This window comes from Mus caroli, chromosome 6 (assembly GCF_900094665.2).
Source record: "Mus caroli chromosome 6, CAROLI_EIJ_v1.1, whole genome shotgun sequence".
Taxonomy (NCBI): domain Eukaryota; kingdom Metazoa; phylum Chordata; class Mammalia; order Rodentia; family Muridae; genus Mus; species Mus caroli.
In genome coordinates this window covers 133,216,781-133,237,637 of record NC_034575.1, presented here as the reverse complement: position 1 = coordinate 133,237,637, position 20,857 = coordinate 133,216,781, and the positions used below count along the sequence as shown (strand labels likewise).

Here is a 20,857-nt window from a genome sequence, read left to right as displayed (position 1 = left end):
TTTTTCGAGACAGGGTTTCTCTTTATAGCTCTGGCTGTCCTGGAGCTCATTTTGTAGACCAGGCTGGCCTCGAACTCAGAAATCCGCCTGCCTCTGCCTCCCAAGTGCTGGGATTAAAGGCGTGCGCCACCTCTAGTCTGCAGCGCAGCGTGGTCGCCTTGCAGTAAATTGAACTTCTGCCTACAAAGTATGGGCGTCCCAAGACCATCATTTCTCTTTATGCAGAGCCAGTAAAAATGGTTTTCTACAGTACAGAGGAGGCCAACTGAGAACCTTAGCAAGTGAAGGTCAGTCCCAGGCCTCAGCACTGGGATGTCATGAATGGGGAGGAGCTTAAATAGTCCCACCCAAGTGGGACTTCCCACTGACCATCCAAACACACCAAGTTTAAACACGTGTTGAGATGCGGGCTATTTGTCTCCATATGGACTTGGAAGCTTTCTTTCGAGACTAGCTTATTTGAATTTGTTCCGTTGACCAGTAGTTACTTTTTCTGTTCTAAGACAGGACAGGAAAGGGTCTGGGGAAATAGCAAACCCAAATTACAATGAAAGGAAATGAATGGAGTCCTGGGTTCTGATTTTTTTGTGTGTGTCAAGGCAGAGAAACTCAGTTGCTTTTTTTTTTTTTTTTTTTTTTTTTTTTTTAGAGGAAATTGAACTTTGGGTCCCAAGGATCTCAGAGAGAGGAAACTGACTGGTCACATCCAGACAAGCACCCTAGGAATGGGTGGATCAGAGCTGCTGTGGGAGCCTAAACTAATATTTTGGAACCCTTTAAGGAAAAGAATACAAAATTATAAGTTTGGATTGGGCAACAGGCCCTTGGAAGCAGCTCAAATAAGTAAGGGGCCGGGGAGGTAGGGTTTCATTAGCTTCATTCTAAACCTCTGGGCCTCTGCATCCAACCCTGCCACGCCCATCCCCTTTTCTCTGAAGAAGGCAAACTTGAGGCAATTAAGGCTTCGGGGGTGCGGTTTATGAGCAGAGGCAATAAAAACCAAAGACACGGTGTTGTGCCAAGCGGTGACTCAAGGCGGGATATGAGACGTGTCTCCAAGTATTTGAAGGGTGGAAGCATCGAGAAGGGAAAAGAATTGGTCACTGTTCTCGGGTGGAGAGAATGGGGATGCAATTAAGGAGAGAAACATGTGCACAAAACTCCATCAGTAAACGCTGGCTAACTGTATTTTCTGATACCGTGATGTTGCGTTTCCTATGGGAGGCACTTGAGGATCTATTGCGTCACTGAGAACTGGAACTGGCCACCAGAAATGAACTATAGGGAATAGTCCTACAAAATGTCCTGCCGGGAGTGGCTGAACACCCCCAACGTTCATTCTCAGTCCTGAATTCCATAAGGCTGACACATGGCAGTCTGTAGATTTGTATCGGGACGAAAGCCAACTGAAGGAAAGAGAGCAATTCTGCAGAATGAAGCCTTCTCTACCCACATTGGACTGGCTTGTAGGGAAGGAAAGGTCAGGAAAGAAAATATGAGGGTATAGCGCCACCCAGCGGCAAGAGGGAACCATGCATCCTGGAAGCAAGCCTACTCCAGAGCAAAATGAGACCACAAAATTTTTTGTCCCCTTCTCCCAAAGCAAAGTGAGTTGTGTCACAGTGAGTAGGGTGCTTGGGTGACACATAAAAGATACCCGGGTGGGGGGGGGGGGCTGAGAGATGGCTGAGCTGGTGAAAGGACTTGTCACGAAGCCTGACAACCTGAGTTTGATTTCTGGAACTCACACCATAGAAAAAGAGAACCAAACTTTCGGGATAGCATTTGAAATGTATATAAAGAAAATATCTAATAAAAAAATAGTAGAGAACTCCTGAAGAGCAGTCTACAACCACTTTCTTTTCCAACCATTTGGCCTCAAGGGAGCCATTGAGGGCACAAGTGACAAGTGACCAGCAGTAATTATTTCTCCTTTTCTCTGAATGAAGTTCTGACTTCTTTGTTGGACTGTAAAATCGTTTTCGGGCTGGTGAGATGGCTCAGTGGGTAAGAGCACCCGACTGCTCTTCCGAAGGTCCAGAGTTCAAATCCCAGCAACCACATGGTGGTTCACAACCATCTGTAACGAGATCTGGCGCCCTCTCCTGGAGTGTCTGAAGACAGCTACAGTGTACTTACATATAATAAATAAATAAATCTTAAAAAAAAATCGTTTTCTTCTACAGCTTCATAAGTGATCATGACTTCATTGTCATCCAACCCAACCATCCCAATAACCCAAGCATGGTGCAGCTTTGTACATCCTAGAAAATTCCATATTCAGATGGAATTATTCAAACCTCGCAGAGACTAACAACCTTCCTGACTCAGAAATTCTTGGCCTCCAGTTTGGCTATTTGACATACTTGTTTGAATCTACCTTAGACTCTGTGAATAACCCTCTACACCAATAGAGTATGTTCTAGCAGGAAACCTGCCTTGAACACCAGTATTTGTCAAAAGATATATGGTAAATCTCAGTGGTTAATATAATTTCTTAAAAATGAAAAAAAGAAAAAGAGAACCAACTCGCAGAGTCCTCTTCCATACACGTGTCACTCCCCTGCTACACACACATACACACACACTGTGAAAAAGAAAAAAAAACGGTTTCAAGGAAGCATGGTGTAGCAAAGACAGAGGAGAAAGCCATTTCAAACAATGAATGGCTTTTTACACTAAAATTGAAAGATCAAAAGAATGCTGGGTGACAGCGGTGCATGCCTTTAATCCCAGCATGCAGAGGGAAGCAGAGGAAGATGGGTCCCTGAATTTGAGGCCAGCCTGATCTACAACTTCCAGGACAGTCAGGGCTATACAGAGAACCCCTGTCTCTTTGAGGGGAGAGAGTGGGGACATGTCAGAACAAACTGAAGACATTCTGCGTAGAAGGAAGAGCGTAGCTGCTGATATGTGTATATATTACAATTCTAAGGACAGAAAGAATGCTCTGTGCTTCTAGTAACTGCCAAGAGGATGGATGTGACCCACTCCTTCATGGTTGGTTGGATTCATTATTGTTGTTGCTGTTGCTGTTGTAGCTTGTTTGGAGAAAATAAAAAGATGCCCATCCCTTGCTTGAAAGTTGGGAAAGAAATGGTGGTCGTTATAGGGCCATCCCTATATCTGTGGGCTTTTCCCCAAATCTTCCATACTGTGCTTCTCCCACCCCTTCCTTATCCTCATCCTCCCCACCCAACACACTCAACATGAGAGGAGAGATGCAACCGTTCATGAACTGCCTAGGAAATGGAGATCGCACACCGAACAAGCCAGTAGTCTATCTATGGCTCCCGAAGCTTCAACACCGCGGAGCCTAAAGCTGCTTCCTGCGAGACCATGAGAAGTTACAGTGGATCCATATTTTTTGTGTATTGTTGTAGAAGTCAAGCCCCAGCCAGCCACACCCCTTACTAGGGAACAAGAGGTAGAGGGGACATCAATCACTCTTTGTTTTTTTTTATAGGATGTCCCCTCTGCAAATGCAGATCTGTGCTGCTCTGGCCTCTGGCATAATCTCCAAGAACAGCTGGGCTGTGATTACCCTGTCACTTATTAAATGTCCTCGTTCATGGCATAGCAGCATTTAATCAAGAGGCATTCCTCAAACTACGAGAAGAAGGGGAGGGGCGGGAAGGCAAAGGAGGGGGGAGGAAAACTCAGCCTTCTCTCTTGCTACTTTGCACCAAAGAGACTTGTACAGACGGAATCCGTCCGACCTTCCAGACAGGCTACAAGACGCTGACCATGGCCAAGGTAACCAGCTTCCCCCTTTGATTTTGCAGGAGAAACCTTAGTGCCTGACTCTTTGACAGAGATACACCGCATCAACTGGCTGCCCTTGTGACCATGCACTAATGCCATGTTTCTCTGTTAATATACACTGATGTGAACATAGATGCTACTGAGCCACCTGTAGCACTTCTGCTCTGTCTCTTCCTTCAAGAGGGTAGAGGGTTGCCTTGGGAAGGGATCTGTCAGCATATGCAAAGGAAGAGCTCTTCTTAGGCTCTGTCCCTCTCAAGCCACATTAAGAAAACTTGAGAAATGAGATTTGTTCTTCCAATTTGAAGTATCGACTATAGAGAAAAGTCATGTGGTGAAAGATGCTACCTGGGGGATGGTAATTGTTGAAAAGTCTCAGGAATGAGATGTCCGTTTAACTGTCAACCTGGAGCGGAGGAGGCTCAGTAGGGTGCTCGCTCACCTGGCATCCACAATCCTGGACTTGCCGGCACACGCATGGAGTTCTAGCATATGAGACGTCGGGCAGGAGGATCCAAGCTCATCTTCAAGGCACAAAGCTGCATAGGCAGACCGAGGTCACAAACTATCTGAGACCCTGTCTCTGACAAGTGGGGATAGAAGAGAGTACGACACCTATTCTTGGTGGCTGTTCTTTCTGGAGAGAGCCTCTTTGAGTCATTTCAAGTTGTTCATCCTTTACTTCTCAAATCATCTCTTTGATTATTTGCTTGGAGTCTTGGTTGAGGCTACAAGGTCTGCATTCCTGTGGTAAGCCTCAATATTCTTTATTTCTGCATAGCCTTGAGGAGCGTAGGTGAATTCGTGACTTGGAATGAATTAATGATAGAGCCAAGAGCTGATCTGGTATAGTATGATAGGAGATGACTTTTCAAACCAATTAAGGCTGAATACCACTATTAAAATAGAACCCTCAGGTGGAGATTTGGAATTGCCTAGATCCTCGGGTTTGGTCCTTTTTATAGAATGATTAGAGAAGATGTTTTACCGGCAAGCTCTCTTCCTGTTCAAGCTATGGATATCAGATAATGAGAAAAGATACCCACCACAAAAATGCTCATACATCATCATGCCTGATGCCACAGTTTTCACAGGAGCTAAGATATTGAACCAACCTACATGACTACCATAGATGGATAAGGAAAGAAAATCTGCTATACATACCTAATGGAACTGTATTCATCTGTGCGGGAAAATTAAATCATGAAATTTGCAGAAAAATACATGGAAGTGGAAATATATATTGTGAAATAAGTCAAACCCAGAAGAAAAAAGCCCTGTTTTCTCTCATGTACAGATGTTAGCTAGATTTTGATTATTTTATATATATATATATGAAATATTATATTTATATTTTATATATATATATATATATATATATATATATATATATAGAGAGAGAGAGAGAGAGAGAGAGAGAGAGAGTGTTTTGAGGACCATAAAGGGGATCGTGAGGAGGAGAAAAACTCTAAATGTAAGGAGGGAATGGGTAATAGAATGGAAGGAGGTGGTCGAGGAAGGCGTTGGTGGCAATGGGCAGTGAGATGGGGACAAAGAGCAAGGGTAAAGGGGAAACAGGAAGCACACTATGTTGACTGCTTACTTTATGAAAATAAATAGAATACTCAGAATACTCAGCAAGGGCAGGCAGGTCACTGTGCTGGAACGAGGGCGGGAGCCAATAGTTTTGGAGACTACAAAGAAGATACCATCTTTAAGCATGTGTCACGGCAAGTGACACTGCAAGTGACAGTAGATCCTGGCAAGCCACGCTCCCGCCTGCTCCTGGATGGGGTGGGTGATCCAGCCACTGATTTGTCCTCAGTCAAGGTCAGCATGAGTCTTACAAAGGCTGGTGTTGAATGCATTTAATTTTTTAAATCACATTAGCAGATTAGTTTCCGGAAGCCATTTTTATGCTGTATAGTTTAGGTATTTGTATACACGGTCACTGTCATGTTGGTACTGTGTGTGGTGTGCAGTTCTTCCATCCCTGGAGAGTCTGAAGAACAAAGGGTCGTCGTCCTAAGCTGTTACATGTCGATTCTGCTAAGCTGGGGTGCACAGAGATTGCTGGGTCTGTGGCGTTATTTACATCCTCAAGCTAAGCAGATTTGGGCCTGATTAATTCTGATAGGAGTGATCCCACAAAAGCTCAAGATGGTCTGCTTTAAGAACCATCTGGAAGCTAAGCGCAAGCTTCCATTCTGCTCCCCAACTGTTAAACAACCTTATGATGCTCAGAACTGACCACAATCATTTTTCTACATCAAATTCAGTTCAAATCACATAATGAAGCTGATATGGTTAACATTGGTCTTTGTTTTTGAGACAGGATCTGATGTAGCCCCAGGCTGGCTTCAAAGTAGCTAGGAATGATCTTCCTGCCCCTCCTTCTCAAGCACTGGGACCACAGGCATGCACCCCCACACTGGATCAAACCCAGAGCTTCATGCATAATAAGCAAGCATTCTCTTGCATACACTCTGCCAACTTTTATCCTGAAGGCATCAAAAGTTCCAACTGCTTCCCCTGGGGTGATGCAACTTGATCATATCACATCCCAGGAGTTAAGCGGAGTTATTTAAATAGGTAAGGAATAAACCTATTTATAGGAAAATAGATGAAACTGGTGAGCAACTTGGTAAGCAAAATAAGCCAGACTCTGACAAATATTGCATGCTTTCTCTCATATCTATATGTGTGTGTATGTATGTATATATGAATAAATATACTTGTCTATAGGATACAAAAGCAGAAGGAGACTATGGCCAAATGAACAGAAAGAAGAAGGACTCTGAATAACAGAAAGGGGCTTGGGAGCAAATATAAGCAAACTATAGTGACATATGTATAAAAAATAGTACCATGAAACCCACTACTTTATATACATGAACAAATTATTATTTTAAAAAATTACACAAAAGGAGGCTGACAGCTCAGAGCATTCGCAATGAGCTGCCCTTGTTCCCTTGCTGCCTTTGCCTGAGCATACATACCCTCAGTGGAGGTCTTCCACCCAAGCACACATGCACACATTCCCCAGGGCTTGCCAGCTGGAAGCCAGGCAAACTCTCCTGCTTCCTAAAGCCCTGCTCACATCCAATTCGCACTGACTTTAGAGTCCCCCATTAGAATGTCTCCCGTCTGGTATCACCTTCATCCCTCTATAAACCTATCCAGTGTCTATCCAGCCATCGCTCTGCCTATGAAAATCACTCCTGCTCTGCAGGAGCGACACAGGTTCCCAGTTTGTTGAGGATCATCACTACAGCCCTTGCTCCTGGCCACATAGAAGCATGGCTTCCATGGGGCCTCCTGGAGAAAGCACTCAAGTGGCAGGCTTTGCCCAACCGTGTTGAAGAGGAGTGAGTGGGGTCCAGGGAGCGCACCCCTCAGATCTGTGTCCTCCCCGCCTGCTTTGTGTGTTGCAGATGGAGTTCCAGAAGGGTTCCTCTGACCAGCGGACCTTCATTTCTGCCGTCCTCAACATGTTATCACTCGGCCTCTCCACAGCATCCTTGCTCAGCAGCGAGTGGTTTGTGGGCACACAGAAGGTGCCCAAGCCCCTGTGCGGGCAAAGTCTGGCAGCCAAGTGCTTTGACATGCCGATGTCCTTGGATGGGAGCATCGCCAACACATCAGCCCAGGAGGTGGTACAATACACCTGGGAGACTGGGGATGACCGGTTCTCCTTCCTTGCCTTCCGCAGTGGCATGTGGCTATCCTGTGAGGAAACCATGGAAGAGCCAGGTAATTCCCTCATGCTCGCTGCACGACCTGACCTGCTTTCTCAATTACATTTTTCTTTGCATTGTGTGTGGGTATGTACGGGGAATGGGGGTACGCACATGCATGTGTGGAGGTCAGAGGACAGTGTGCAGGACTCCATTCTCCCTTTCCAGCATGTGGGGCCAGGGGATCAAATTCAAGTAGCCAGGCTTGGCAAGCACGCATTGAGCCATCTCACCTGCCTTTAAAGAGAAAACCGTTTATTGAGACATTACCTCCATTGGTAGCCCAGGCTATCCTAGAACTCACTAGGTAGACCTGCCTAACCTAGAAGTTGCCCCAATCCTCCTGCTTTGGCTTCTTGATGGGAGACCCCATGCCTGACTAAGGTAGGCAACCTTGGGATCTTATGCAAGCAGAGAAACCCCACTGGGCTGAGAAGAGTCGGCGCAGCAATGGGAAGGTGTGCGTTCCCCACCATGGGCCTCACGCCCAAACTCTGTCTGTTATGTCTTCTCTGTGGCCCCTTTTAACACAGTCATAAGCCCCCTGAGGCTTTGCAACGTCTCTAACTTCAGCAGATGTGGTTTAACACAGTGTTGGCCCTTAGACCTTTAGAATCATTAGAGTCTTTCTTCAAGGGGGCTACCATTGCTGCTTAGAAACAACCCTGGCTCTGCCCAACCAGACCTCTGCATGAACGACTTCATTCCTGTAGGCCTGGATGTTCCTGTTAGATGAAAGGGCTGAGGTACACCGCACCTAAATCCTCCTCCCCTTTTTGGCTAAACATCAGTGTTGGCATTTAAAAAGTAAGGGGAAACTCCAGCAGCATAATCCTATAGATAGAACCAACACTCCAGAGGTTGAGGCAGGAGGATGAGAAGGATGAGGAAGACCTGCCCTACATGGTGATTTCAAGAGCATAGTGGACTGTCTAGTGAGAGAGTTTTGAAAAAAACAAGAGTTGGACATGTAGTGCCCGGGTTGAGTAGTTAGCATGTGCAAGTCCTGTGTTGGTGCCCGGGATTTCGAAATGGATGGATGGATAGAAAGATATATATTGATAGATACATACATGCTTATAGATACATAGATACATACATAGATAATGTAGAAAATAGACAGACAGATAGATTTTAGGATGCCCTGGAGGAACTACAGACAGGTCTTTCCAAGTCTCTTGTCACTTACTGAAAAAAAAAAAAAAAAACACTGTTCGGTTCACACCAATCAGTGTGTATGCCTTAGGTCAGTTCACACCAGTCAGGTGTGTATGCCTTAGATCAGAAAGAATGACACCTATAACCTGCCTCTGCCTCCTCCTCTTCCTCCGCATACAGAATATGTAAAAGTCACACTGGGGCCAGGGAAAAGTCCTAAAACCTGAGATCATGTTCAACTTGATATTAAAATTTCCAAGTGGGCTAAGGGGAAAAACACGGAAGAGAAATAAAAATGGGAGGGGTGTGAGAAAGGGGGAGGGGAGGGGGAGAGAGAGAGAGCCCAGATGCATGTCACCTGTAGCCTTGTGGTACCTGACATCCCGGTCACAATTCCACAAATAGTTTCGGTCCAGCAGCAGAAGGACTTGTTAACTTGTTAACATCAAGACAGAAAATTGGAGCTCTGACCTAGGAAGATGCTTCCTCTGCACACCAGAGGTGAAGGCCAGAAAGCGAGTCTTGGATGCCTCATTCATTGGTGCTTTTGCTGTTTTTCAAACTGAGACATCACCTGAATGAATGGTGGTGTGAGCGCCTGGTGGTCGGGGGGAGCTGTCAGAGCAAATGTGGCAGGGCTTGGGGGGGGGGAGTCTCCACCGCACGGTTCCAGGATACGCCTCGTAACACCGAGCCTTCTGTGTTTCAGGGGAGAAGTGCAGACGTTTCATTGAACTCACACCACCAGCCCAGAGAGGTGAGAAAGGACTACTGGAATTTGCCACGTTGCAAGGCTCATGTCACCCCACTCTCCGATTTGGAGGGGAGTGGTTAATGGAGAAGGCTTCTCTCCTCCACCTCCCTTGGGGGCCCGTGGCAAGTACGTGTTCATAACTGCAGACAGACCTGGGGCTCTCTGGATCTAAACTGTACTGTGATCTCCTTTCTCTACCTCAGAGCCTCGCACAGGCTGATGGGAATTCCTCCTGAAGCTGACTCGCACTTGTACGAATGTAGCTCACAAATCAGAAAGCACCCCCTTTCCTCCCTGTTTTCTTATTGTTGGGGGGGAGGGGATGGTTGGCTTTAGTTGTGTTTCCTTGAGATAGGGGGTCTCTGTAGCTGAGCTAGCCTTGAGACGTTGCTCCCTTCCTGCCTCACCCAAGTTTTTCCTTACTGAAAGAGGGGAGAGGTCCAGAAAATAAAGACATATGCCCAAATTAAAGAGAAAGACAAGAAAGATGACTAGGACAGGGCTTGTGAAAATAGAAGACTCTGTTTCCCAGGGAAGCTTAGCAGTGTGCACAGCCCAGCACGTGTGTGTGAGTGTGTGTGTGTGTGTGTGTGTGTGTGTGTGTGTGTGTGTGTGTGTGTGTGTGCACGGCGATACACAGATTCCTTGAGGACACTGGGTGCTTCTTTCAGCTTTGTCTCTCTCCCTCTCCCTGTTCCTCCGGGCCTCTGACTTCTAGTGGGCGTGCGTGTGTGTGTCCACAGTGGTTGCTCACCGTCTGGGTGGGGTTTCTTTTCCTGGCTCCTCGCAGAGGTCTTTTGGCTGTCACTGGGAGCCCAGACTGCCTATATCGGACTTCAACTCATCAGCTTCCTCCTGCTACTGACGGATCTGCTGCTCACCAGGAACCCTGGCTGTGGGCTCAAGCTAAGCGCATTTGCAGCCGTCTCCTTGGTCCTGTCAGGTGAGTGACAGTGCCTCGGCAGAGTGTGCCTCCTCTCCGGGCTCCTTTGGAGGTTTTGCTTTGTTTTGCTCATTGTGTGAGACGGGGCCCAGGGCCTTCCTATGTATAGGTTAGACTGTAATTCAACTGTAACTGGGTGGCCTCCAGCTTCCAACAGCTGAGATTAGAGGTGTATAGCACCATGACTTGGTTCACAGGGGTCAGTGTGAAGTGCCACCTTCAAGGCACTTTGTCCCTGAGAGGCACTTTGTCCCTGAGAGGAGAAAAGGCCTGGGAAGCAAGAAGAAAAGCTGGGGGTAGGATCTAGGAAGGTGGCTCAGTGGATCAGAGCTCTTGTTGCTCAAGTTGGGGGCCTGAGTTAGACTCTCCAGCACCACATAAAAACCGAGTATGGCCACTTGTATCTGCAACCCGAGCTCTGGGCATGCAAGTATCAGATAGCAGCATCGCTAAGTCTTGCTGGCCAGCCAGCCTAGGCAAAAGGTAGTGAGCTGTAAACTCAGCGAGGGACCATGAGGGAATAAGATGGAAAAGCTGAGGACCCTTGTGCCTATACGCGGGCAGGCACCCACACACACTCATGCGTACAATCACACAGAGAGAGGTGGCACAATATACTGTGCAGACAACTTTCACTTTAAACTGAAGCAGCAGGCAAGACTCTATGTTCTGTCTGTCACACAGGCTTTCGCTTCAAGGTTCCTCTATTCGCAAGCTTCCTCAACATGTACAACTTTTAGCTGGCTCTACTTCCCAACCAGAATCTATAGCTTTACCACACAGCACAGTCACTGTTGGTTAAAATTTAAAGTGAAATAAAATCACACACACACACACACACACACACACACACTGAAGACCAATGTGTAGGAAGAATTCGAAATGGGAAATAGCCATGAGAGCGACTCAGACTCTGTCCCAGCTCTCAACTATTGTGAATTATGGACATGTGAGATGCCCCTCCCACAGTCTCCCAGGAAATGTGATGGCAAAGAAGCCATGGATGCCCAGGGCAGACTGACCCTGGTGCCAGTAGCCAGATGCCACACACACCTCTGCTTTCTTGTTCCTTCGTAGGCCTTCTGGGGATGGTGGCTCATATGCTATATTCACAAGTCTTCCAGGCAACTGCCAACTTAGGTCCGGAGGACTGGAGACCACACTCTTGGAATTATGGCTGGGCCTTCTAGTAAGTCATCTTTATACCTTGAAGCTTCACAGCCCAACTCCAGGCCATCCTCATCCATCATCAAATACAGAGCAGGACCAGGGGGGCATCCTCTCCCTCCCTCCCTGCTCTCTGCCTTCAGAGGGTGCATAGAACATTCTCCTCTCTGGCTTTGAGGATGCAACCTGGTCCAGCTTTTCTGCTCAGCAGCTGTAATAGTTGCTTCTTTGTCTGATCTGTGTACTGTCCTTGAGAAGCAAGGCTGGTCTTATATAGCTTGTGAGAACTATACTACATGCTCTATAGTTTACGACTCAGGCTATTAGAGAAATGCGGACAATAGTTATAACCTTGAAAATTGGATTGAACGCCGTCTGATCCGTTGACGATCCTCAACCGGAATCTCTTGCATCGAGTATATACACCCTTACTCCAAGAGTAACTTCTTCCTAACTCCTGAGTTTCAAATTCTACTGAACTTGCTAGAAATAGAACCGGATGGCACCAGCCGTCACCACGGGGTCAGTGCTGGAGTTCAGAGTGTCTGCGCAGTAAGAGCTCCAGCCCACACCAACCCCGGTGGCCTCACACAATACTGTTTCCTTCCACACTCTAGCCTTAAACACAAAGGGCTCAGTCATTTCAAACTTCTCCTGTGGGGTGTGGGATATATCTCATGTTGCCCAAGTTAGCCTCTAACTATGTAGCGGAGGCTGGCCGTGAACTCCTGATTCTCCTGCCTCAGCTTCCCAAGCACTGGGATTATAGGCGTGCACCACCCTCCACACATCCAAGCTGAATGCCACCTTTACTCGGAGCCCCTCCCCCTCTGGGAGGCCTTTCTCACTTTTCCTGAATAAACCTCCACTAGATCTGCTTTTTTAAAAAACATACCAAGGGTACAGAAAACGCACTAGGCTAGGCTCACAGTTCCATAATAATGAAGGTACAGTGGGGCTTTTCCACGTCAGATCCTATCCATTTCCTCAAGCTGCAATGTGTTGTGACTGAGGACTCTAATCGGTCCACCAGCCCCAGGTCAGCTTTTCCGTTTGCCCAGCCACAACCAGTCAGGTTTTGCTTTTTGCCCATCTGCTCTTTTTCTTTTTCTTTCCTTCCTTCCTTCCTTCCTTTCTTTGTTTTTNCTTTTCCGTTTGCCCAGCCACAACCAGTCAGGTTTTGCTTTTTGCCCATCTGCTCTTTTTCTTTTTCTTTCCTTCCTTCCTTCCTTCCTTTCTTTTTTTTTTTTTTTTTTTTTTTTTTTTTTTTTTTTGTTTTTCAATCAGGGTTTCTCCATGGAGCCCTGGCTGTCCTGGACTTATTTCATAGACCAGGCTGGCCTGGAACTCAGAGAGATCTGCCTGCCTCTGCCTCCTAAGTGCTGTGACTAAAGACGTGTGCCATCTATGGAACCATGAGAACCCGAGTTCGAATCCCTAGGACCCATGTAGAAGGAGGACACAGGAGCACATGTCTATAATCCCTATGGATTATAGATTGAGAGGGATGGGAGGTGTGGAGAGTTCCCAGAAGCTCATAGGCCAGTTGGGCAAGCAACAAAAGACATGTAGCCTCAAATAAGGAGGACAGATCCAAGAGGCTGTACACAGGCACACACAAAGAAGCAGAGAACTCTGGGGCTCAGGCTGCAAGTCATCTACTGTCAGGGATAACAGTCTGCAAGGCAGCCCTGGGCCTGCCTTTCACCAGCCTTTGGCCTCCAGGCAGGTCCTAACCTCACAAAACCTCCTGTTTCCTGGGCTTCCCAAGATGGCAGCGAGATTTAGGGGTTTGGCTTCCCAAGTCTTTAGGAATGCTGTCGTTCCCTGCTGTGCTTTCTCCTTTCTGAGGCCCACCCAGCTTCTATTCACACTCAGCTTCCACTGTAAATGACCCTGTGCCAAGGACCACAGCATTCATAATAGTTGAACCCCACTAGAGCAAAAGGTGATGCCTTCAGAGCTGTAGCAAAATGTCTTCACGAATGATTCAAAAGGCTCAACTTGGGAACAGTTAAGTTCAAACAACGCTGGGCAGTGGAGAGAAGGTTACTCCAGGATCAGGGTGAAGGGATCTCTTTGGCGAAGGGCATAAAGGGAAAAAAAGAAGGGGTGAGGGGGTATGTCTGAGCCTGCCCACCACATAGATGAGAGCCTGAAATCTAGGAGAGGTCTAGGAGATTTTATAGGGGTAAATAAACACACCACACATAGAAGTATCACAAAACGGCAGTCGGTGGCGAGTGGTGGAATTCAATGCAGTAGACGACCTGTTTTCTCTTTGAGTACAAAACTAAGGCCGATGAAGTCCTCTGGTCTCCGTCCTTCACAGTAGCACGGCAGAAGGCAATATACTCGGGTCCCCATAACTCCCTAACGACAGTGCCTAGTCTGTGGCAGAATGCATGGTGCTTCTCTTTCCAGAGTCAGACTCTTACTGGCTTTCCTTTGCCTTTGCCCCTAGCACAGCGTGGGTTTCCTTCACCTGCTGCATGGCGTCAGCGGTTACCACCTTCAACACGTACACGAAGCTGGTGCTGGAGTTCAAGTGCAGGCACAGCAAGAGCTTTAACACCAACCCCAGCTGCCTGGTGCAGCACCACCGCTGTTTCCTTCCTCCTCCGCTGACGTGTGCAACCCACGCAGGGGAACCTTTGTCCAGCTGCCATCAGTACCCCAGCCATCCCATCCGCTCTGTCTCTGAAGCTATTGACCTCTACTCGGCGCTACAGGACAAGGAATTTCAACAAGGGATCAGCCAGGAGCTAAAGGAAGTGGTCGAGCCATCTGTAGAAGAGCAGCCTTAGGAGTTAAGTGGGTTTGGGAAGCAGGCTAAGTCCTACCATAGGTGTCACTCACTATCAACATCTGCTTAAGCAAACTTGTCTCCGAGCCTTATTTTTATAAACTAAGAGTAAGGTAAGAGAACCTCCCTGTGCCTCCCAGGTGCTGGGATTTAAAGGTGTGTGTGCACCACCACTACCCAGAGGGCATTGCTCTGCCTCCTTCCCCTTGACACTGCCTCACCCCATCCATCTCCCATCTCGCGTCTCCAGAACCACCTTCTCTCTACCAATTGCTTAAGGCAGGTTCTAAACTACACGCTGCGGATAAAAAGGGCAGATGTAAAACAGTTCCCACCTTTAAGAGTCTGGTAAAGCGTGCTCAGCTGTCTGGAAGTTGAAATGCAGCTAAGCACTTTGACAGTGGCTTATCTGTGATGGTCTAGAGTTCTTCTGGAAGTCACGCACAGGGAGATGGAGACACTATTGAGAGCATCCTACACACTTGCAAATGTCTTGAATGTTCATAGTAGCTCGTAAAGTATGATTAAATGGGCTGGTTACAGAGTTAGAAAGAAGCCTCAGTGGTTCAGAGCACTGGCTGTTCTTCCAGAACATTCCACTCATGGTGGCTCATCACTGTAACTCCAACTGCAGAGGCTCTAACGCCCCCTGGCCTCCACAGGCACACGCATGCACATACAGCCACACATACAGGCAGGCAAACCACCCATACACACAGAATAAATCTCAAAACAACTTAAAAAAAAAATAGGCTGGTTAAATGGCTCAGTGGTTAAGTACCTGCTGCACAGCCTGGAGTTGATTCCTGGATCCTTCAGTGGAAGGAAACATGGCACATACCATGATAAAATTTTTAAAATGAAAACATTATTAAATAAGGCCCTAGAAGCCATTAGGAAGGTATGATACGTGGAGGTTTCTATAGCATCAAGCTCCCTTCTAGAAATGGCCTCCCGGGTTTCCAGAGGAAACTCATACAGGGGTTTCTACCATGAATGAGACTGGGGCAGATGTTGCCCTCTGGATATCCACCTGCTCCCTCATCTCAGAAACTGGTCCCACTGTTTCCCTCCACGAAGGATGCCAGCTGTCTACTCGTCTTTATTCTATAAGGGAATTGAGCCATCCTGGTTAGCAGGGCGAATGAGAAAGGACACACGTGTATATTCCTGTACACAGCATTTATTTGTTCTGTAGCAGTTCACATTTTAAACCGTACTTCCTGGCAACAAACCCTGGGATCCTCCTCAATGCAGGTAACGTGGACAGCAATTCACATTCCTGGGGTTAGTCGGTATCACCACACCACATGTTTGGGGGCCTGTGAGGATGCTGTGCAGGGCAGAGGCGGGAGGGCTTACAAAGGAAGGAAGGGAGAGGCTGAGAGGAGGGGAGACCCTTGCCATGCAGACAGCACTACTGAGGCATGCTCAGGCTGATTCTGTGGGCCACCCTCATTTAACACTTCCTATCTTGAATATCTGGGTAAGTTGTTGCCTACAAGGAGGAGGGTTTAGAGGAGGCCTTTGACAGGAGGCCAGATGAAGAAGCCATCTCAACCCTCAGCTACCTTTCTAACCAGCTGCAACAGGAAGTAAGCCTAGAGTTTGCATTGCATTCGGCAAGGAAGCGATTCACACTTCTAGGAAGGAGAAGTTAGGATGTTATTTACCAAAACACCAAGAATTCAGGGATACGATCTGTGGCGCTTCCTCTCAGCTAAGACTCAACCAGCATAAACAGCCTCCAGCCCGAGCAACAACCCAAGCATGTCTCCATTGAGCATTGTTGTATCTTCCTCCTTCCTGCACGGGCTGGCTTCTCCGAGAACAACACTGCAGAGAACACTGGGCCTACAAGGGCTCAAGCAGGCCATAGGACCCCCACCCATCTCCCGTGTTGGTCCACTGAAAACTAGTCCACAATCCAAACTATATTCTAAGCCCTTTTACTGGCAGAAATTCAACTTACTAGAAATAACCTAGAATCATCTCCAGACTCTAAAGGATCCTATTCATTGTTTCCCCCTTTCCAAAGTCAACCTGGTCCCATATGACTTCCAAATATGCTTTTCTGCTCTTTCTGGCAGACGTACCAACAAGTCTGGTGAGGCCAATCTGCTGGGTGGCCCAAGGACCAACCTCTGTTACCCATAACACCTCTTGTGGGCAACTCATAGTTAGCCCCTTAAACCTAGAATCTAGTTTCCTGGAATTTATTAACAGAAGCTAAAAAGACATACATGCCCAAGTGAGATGAGAATCTGGTTTTCCCTCAAGAGAAGTGTGTTTTCATTGGCCACCATGAGAACAGACAGCATGACAGATAATGACATAGACGTTTGAAAGAGTTAAAAGAGGTCACACATTTACATAGAAGGGGCAGAAAAGGATGGCAATAATTCTAAAGAACTTGGTCATTATAAAAAGTTACAGTATTTACATGAGAACTTTCTCGGAATATGCTTTCAAAGCTCTACAAGGAGGGAAGGACATGGGGCCAGAGTGGTTGCATACTGGACCCAAGAAGCAGAAGTCCAGAAACAGATCCCTGAATAAGAGAGGAAACAGGAAGAGATGGAGATGCCCCAGAGAAGAAAGACTCGGAGCAAGAGGGCAGAGCTACGGCAGGACAAGGCCATGGGACTGAGGACAGTGTACATGCAAACCCTCGGCCATTGAAGCAGAATCAAAGATCACAGCTGCAGAGCCATCAAAGCTCTAAAGGCTTGGCACAAGGTGGTCAGAGGCACCCTTGCTCTCTCTGTGATAGAAGCATGTCTGCACTCCGCAGGTGGAGAGTCTAGGAGACAGACAGATGAGCACACAGGATAACTAGCCCCCAGCACAACCTCCAGTGTTCCTCACTGCTGTCTGGAGTTGGAAAGGAACCACAGTACAGGCGGGCAGAGGGAAAACAGTGGTGTGTGACCCTCAGGACCAGAGACAGGCCATCCAGTCGCATCAAGATGGCCAAGCCAGATGAACTTCACCAGGACAGGAAACGGAATCCCTGAAGCTTGGGGCATATCTCAAGAATAACTGTTACAACACTGGACACACACACACACACACATACAGAGACACACACACATACACAGAGAGACACACAGGGCCTAAGGCAAAACAACATATATCCTGCTTGTAGGCCACTGGCTTTCCCCACAAGGGTTTATAAATTAAAGGTACAAAAAAAAAAATTAAAACAGCTATAAGATTCACATTTCCAAAGTATCCACACAGAGTTCTCGGGAGAAGGGGTTAGCGTGGGGACGGAAAGGTCGTGAGGTTCCCCAGCTAAGCGGACCATGCTACATCTCAGCTTCAACACGCTGCCGCAGTCCAGTGATCTCAAGTGCTGCACGGCCCCGAAGTCATCCTCTCTCAAGAGAACTGACGCAGGAGAGACAGCAGCCAGTCCATCGAGTTGTTCTGATTCCGGAGAATTCCATTGCACTAGATCTGTAGGGAAGGGGCCATTATTACCCTCTTTAAATGGGATTTCCAAAGCAATGGGAAATCTAAACATGGGAATGTTCCTTCTCTTCCCGGTCCTGTGGTTTAGTTCCAACAGTTTGTGAGCCCCAGGGACTTGGTCCTTCTCAATGACTAGCTCTTCAACTTTGAACTTGTCCCAGATATTTTTTAAGGGAAAGGGCTGTTGTTCTCAGCAAGGTAACTGTGTAGTACATTGTTTCTGTAAACCAAAATGGCATAGACTTGAACATCATTGGTACCCTACGCAGTAAATGCCAGGAAGATCTACCCCCGTCCAGTCATTGGGATGGTAAAAAAAAACAAAAACAAAAACAAAAAACTCACAATGCTACATTTCTAAATACCTGAACGTCCCACACAGAAGAAAACTAATTTCTATAACTGTCCACTGATCACTAAACATGTGTCAGGATATGTGTGAGCCTTACACATAGATGTGATTAGAAAAAAGAATTTTATTTTTAACTAAAAAGTAAAATCTAGTTACCTGGTAGGGAGAATCAACAAACTTTATCCTAGACAGGAATCTCCGCAGTTCCCCACGGCCAATTTTAGGGGTGGTCTCCTTCAGCTGGACCATCTGGCCTTCCATGAGTGCCCAGCGCAGGCTAAGCTTGCTGACCACCAGAGAGGTAGGGTGTCCTTCAGGGCTCATCCCTGTTGTCCTGGTGACATAAAAGGCATCTTTCCAGATGTCATTGATTCCAACTGAGGAAGGACAAAGACAAGAAGCGGTTAGCAAGAGTGGAGTGGTTCGGTCCAGCAGCGCAGGTCACCATCGCGTGCATTTATATGACAGGCACAAGGTCCTACACTCGACTCCCTGCCTTGTCTTTAAAATAGGAATCAGCAGTGCTTGTCTGAAAGGGACATGAGGTTCTTTTTTCCATACAGAGCTTTATTCACTTTATTCAGGCTCGCTGGCACCTCCCCTTAACACGCTGTCACTGTGAGCTGCAAACTCCATCCCATTGCTTCGGCTCACTCTGCCGCTTCCTCTGCAGCCACTCTTCTCCTCTGCCCAGGGTCTCGGGTAACTGTGGTGCTTTATCTGGAGGACACGTAGATGACCAGTATTGTCCTAGCTTGGAAAGCAGCCTTGAACTGGCTCTGTAGCCAAGGAGAAATGTAGAGTTCTCCTGCCTCTACCTCCCCAGTGTTGGGATCAAACCCTGGGCCCCTTGCATGCTAGGCAAGCACTCTGCCAAGTGTGCTACATCCCCAGCCCTTGGGATTCTTATTTACCATGCTTTATGCAGAAGATGAAAACCAGCTTATTTATATCTCTTACATGGTTTCGCAAGCTGACGCCCACCCACTTCCCAACCAGTTGACAGCCTGCACATTCCAGATCAGCTTTTCTGTCCCATGAAGCTCAGGGCATAGAGGACAGACTGTACTGCTTCACTTCAAGGCGAAGAACTCTAAAGAGCAAGTCGATGGGAGGCAACAGTGTGGAAAGGCACGGAGGAGTCTGGTGTAAGGGTGCATACCTGCAATCAAGCACTTCGGAGATAAAGGCAGGAGGGTCGAGGGTTCAAGGCCATCCTCAACTACAGAGCCAGTTTGAGGTCAGCCTGGTCTATATGAAGCCTGTCTAACTGTCCCCTCCCCAGCTGGAAGAGAAAGACAGCAGGGAGCTGTGGCTAGACTGGTCTCCCTCCTTGCCCAGCTGAGACTAGCAGACAGTAGTGGCTCAGTTTCTAGGGCTGTGGGTTCCTGAATGGAGTAATTCTAGGATATGCTCTCTAATCTGCTTTAGAGTTTACTTAGACAGATGCACATGAAGAAGAATACTCCCCAACGTTCAGAGTGGTCAGGTTACGGGCAATAATCCTCTGCTTGGCTCTTCTGTTGACTCCAATTTTGATACAATGTGTTTAATATTCACAGAAGTAATAGCTAAATCAATTCCCTAGAAGTAACATTTCTCCATTATAGCCCATACGGTTAACTGCCAATCCTAAGCCCCTACAGGCGCCTGGCACACAGCGGAGTCCTCCTGGAATGAGGGTACACTTCCCCTCAGCTCTCAGCACATCCACAGAATATGTATTCTCACCCCAGAACTCTGAGAAAGCTCCCCAGCAGTGCCCTGGTTCCAGGGACACCACAGGAAATGATGCTACTGCCTCCTGAAATGCCGTTATCCTTCCCTTGGTGAGCAAGGGTATCACTCAGCCAGGGCACTCTTGTGTCACGGGGACTCACCCTCTGAAGCTGTCACTATGCCAGTGGTGTTGCTCAGGTCCAGGAGGATGGAAGGGAAGGCTGGGTGCAGGAGGTAAAGGTGATAAAGGCCAGGAGGCTCTGCTCCTGAGCTGTCGTCCTGGCAACAGTCACAGAAAAGGAGAGCATGGTGACTACACTGGGAACAAGGACACTGTCAGGGGAAGGAGTGGAGCAGAAAGTTCCGGCCAGACCCTCTTCTGTTCCCAGCTACAGGGACCATACGATTTCCCAGAAGCCAAAGCACAGGTTTATTCCTGACTCTAAACCATTATCCATAGCCAACAATATATAAGGGAGAAAGAGAAGGGAAAAAATGAAGGAAGGGGTGAGAAAGGGAAATGGGCAAGAAGGAAGGAAGGAAGGAAGGAAGGAAGGAAGGAAGGAAGGGAGGGAGGGAGGGAGGGAAGACAAGGAGGAGGAAGGAAGGTGGAGGGGAGCAGGGGAAGGAGGAGGGGAAGGAAGAGAGGAGGAGGAGGAGGAGGAGGAGGGGGAAGGAAGAGAATGCTTGCACATGTAAGCATAAAGGAGGGAGGCAGGGGATAGAATGCAGAGAGGAGAGAGGAGGAAGTCTGTGGAGACTCCTATCTGCGACCTATGGCAGAGCTGGGATTCCCATTCATCCTTACAGCAGGTGAGGCTCTGCAGAGAGAAACGCTATTTCTCAACAGGAGCCAAATATATTTCCTTTCCTTGGATGCCAGACTAACTGCAAGGGGCTGGGGCATAACCCCACAGTGATCTTGCCTGGCTTGTACAAAGACCTGTGTTTGATGGAGGTGGCAAGCACCAGGGTAAAT

At 47.5% G+C, this 20,857-nt stretch overlaps 2 protein-coding genes across 8 annotated transcripts in view; one reads left to right on the top strand and one right to left on the bottom strand.

Moving 5' to 3' along the window:
* Gsg1 (germ cell associated 1) overlaps positions 1-14,405 on the top strand; it is a 17,562-nt gene extending 3,157 nt beyond the window's left edge. For 2 of the 6 annotated variants that reach the window (XM_021164943.1, XM_021164942.1), the window contains 5 exons: positions 7,200-7,518; positions 9,370-9,540; positions 10,205-10,357; positions 11,435-11,546; positions 13,989-14,405. In XM_021164943.1, the coding sequence (XP_021020602.1) occupies positions 7,200-7,518; positions 9,370-9,540; positions 10,205-10,357; positions 11,435-11,546; positions 13,989-14,331 (1,098 nt within the window). In that variant the 3' untranslated portion in view covers positions 14,332-14,405. Of the gene's footprint in view, positions 1-3,628; positions 3,757-4,312; positions 4,516-7,199; positions 7,519-9,369; positions 9,541-10,204; positions 10,358-11,434; positions 11,547-13,988 lie in introns of those variants that run through there. The other 4 variants (XM_021164941.1, XM_021164946.2, XM_021164944.2 and 1 more) reach the window with 4 other exon arrangements.
* A 1,090-nt stretch (positions 14,406-15,495) lies between these two features.
* Fam234b (family with sequence similarity 234 member B) overlaps positions 15,496-20,857 on the bottom strand; it is a 37,542-nt gene continuing 32,180 nt past the window's right edge. Inside the window, exons 11-13 of one of the 2 annotated variants that reach the window (XM_021165155.2) lie at positions 20,040-20,157; positions 18,316-18,536; positions 15,496-17,792 (exon numbers count right to left, since the gene is read on the bottom strand). In XM_021165155.2, coding sequence (XP_021020814.1) covers positions 17,787-17,792; positions 18,316-18,536; positions 20,040-20,157 — 345 coding nt within the window. In that variant the 3' untranslated portion in view covers positions 15,496-17,786. The remainder of the gene's footprint in view (positions 17,793-18,315; positions 18,537-20,039; positions 20,158-20,857) is intronic. The other variant, XM_021165154.2, reaches the window with a different exon arrangement.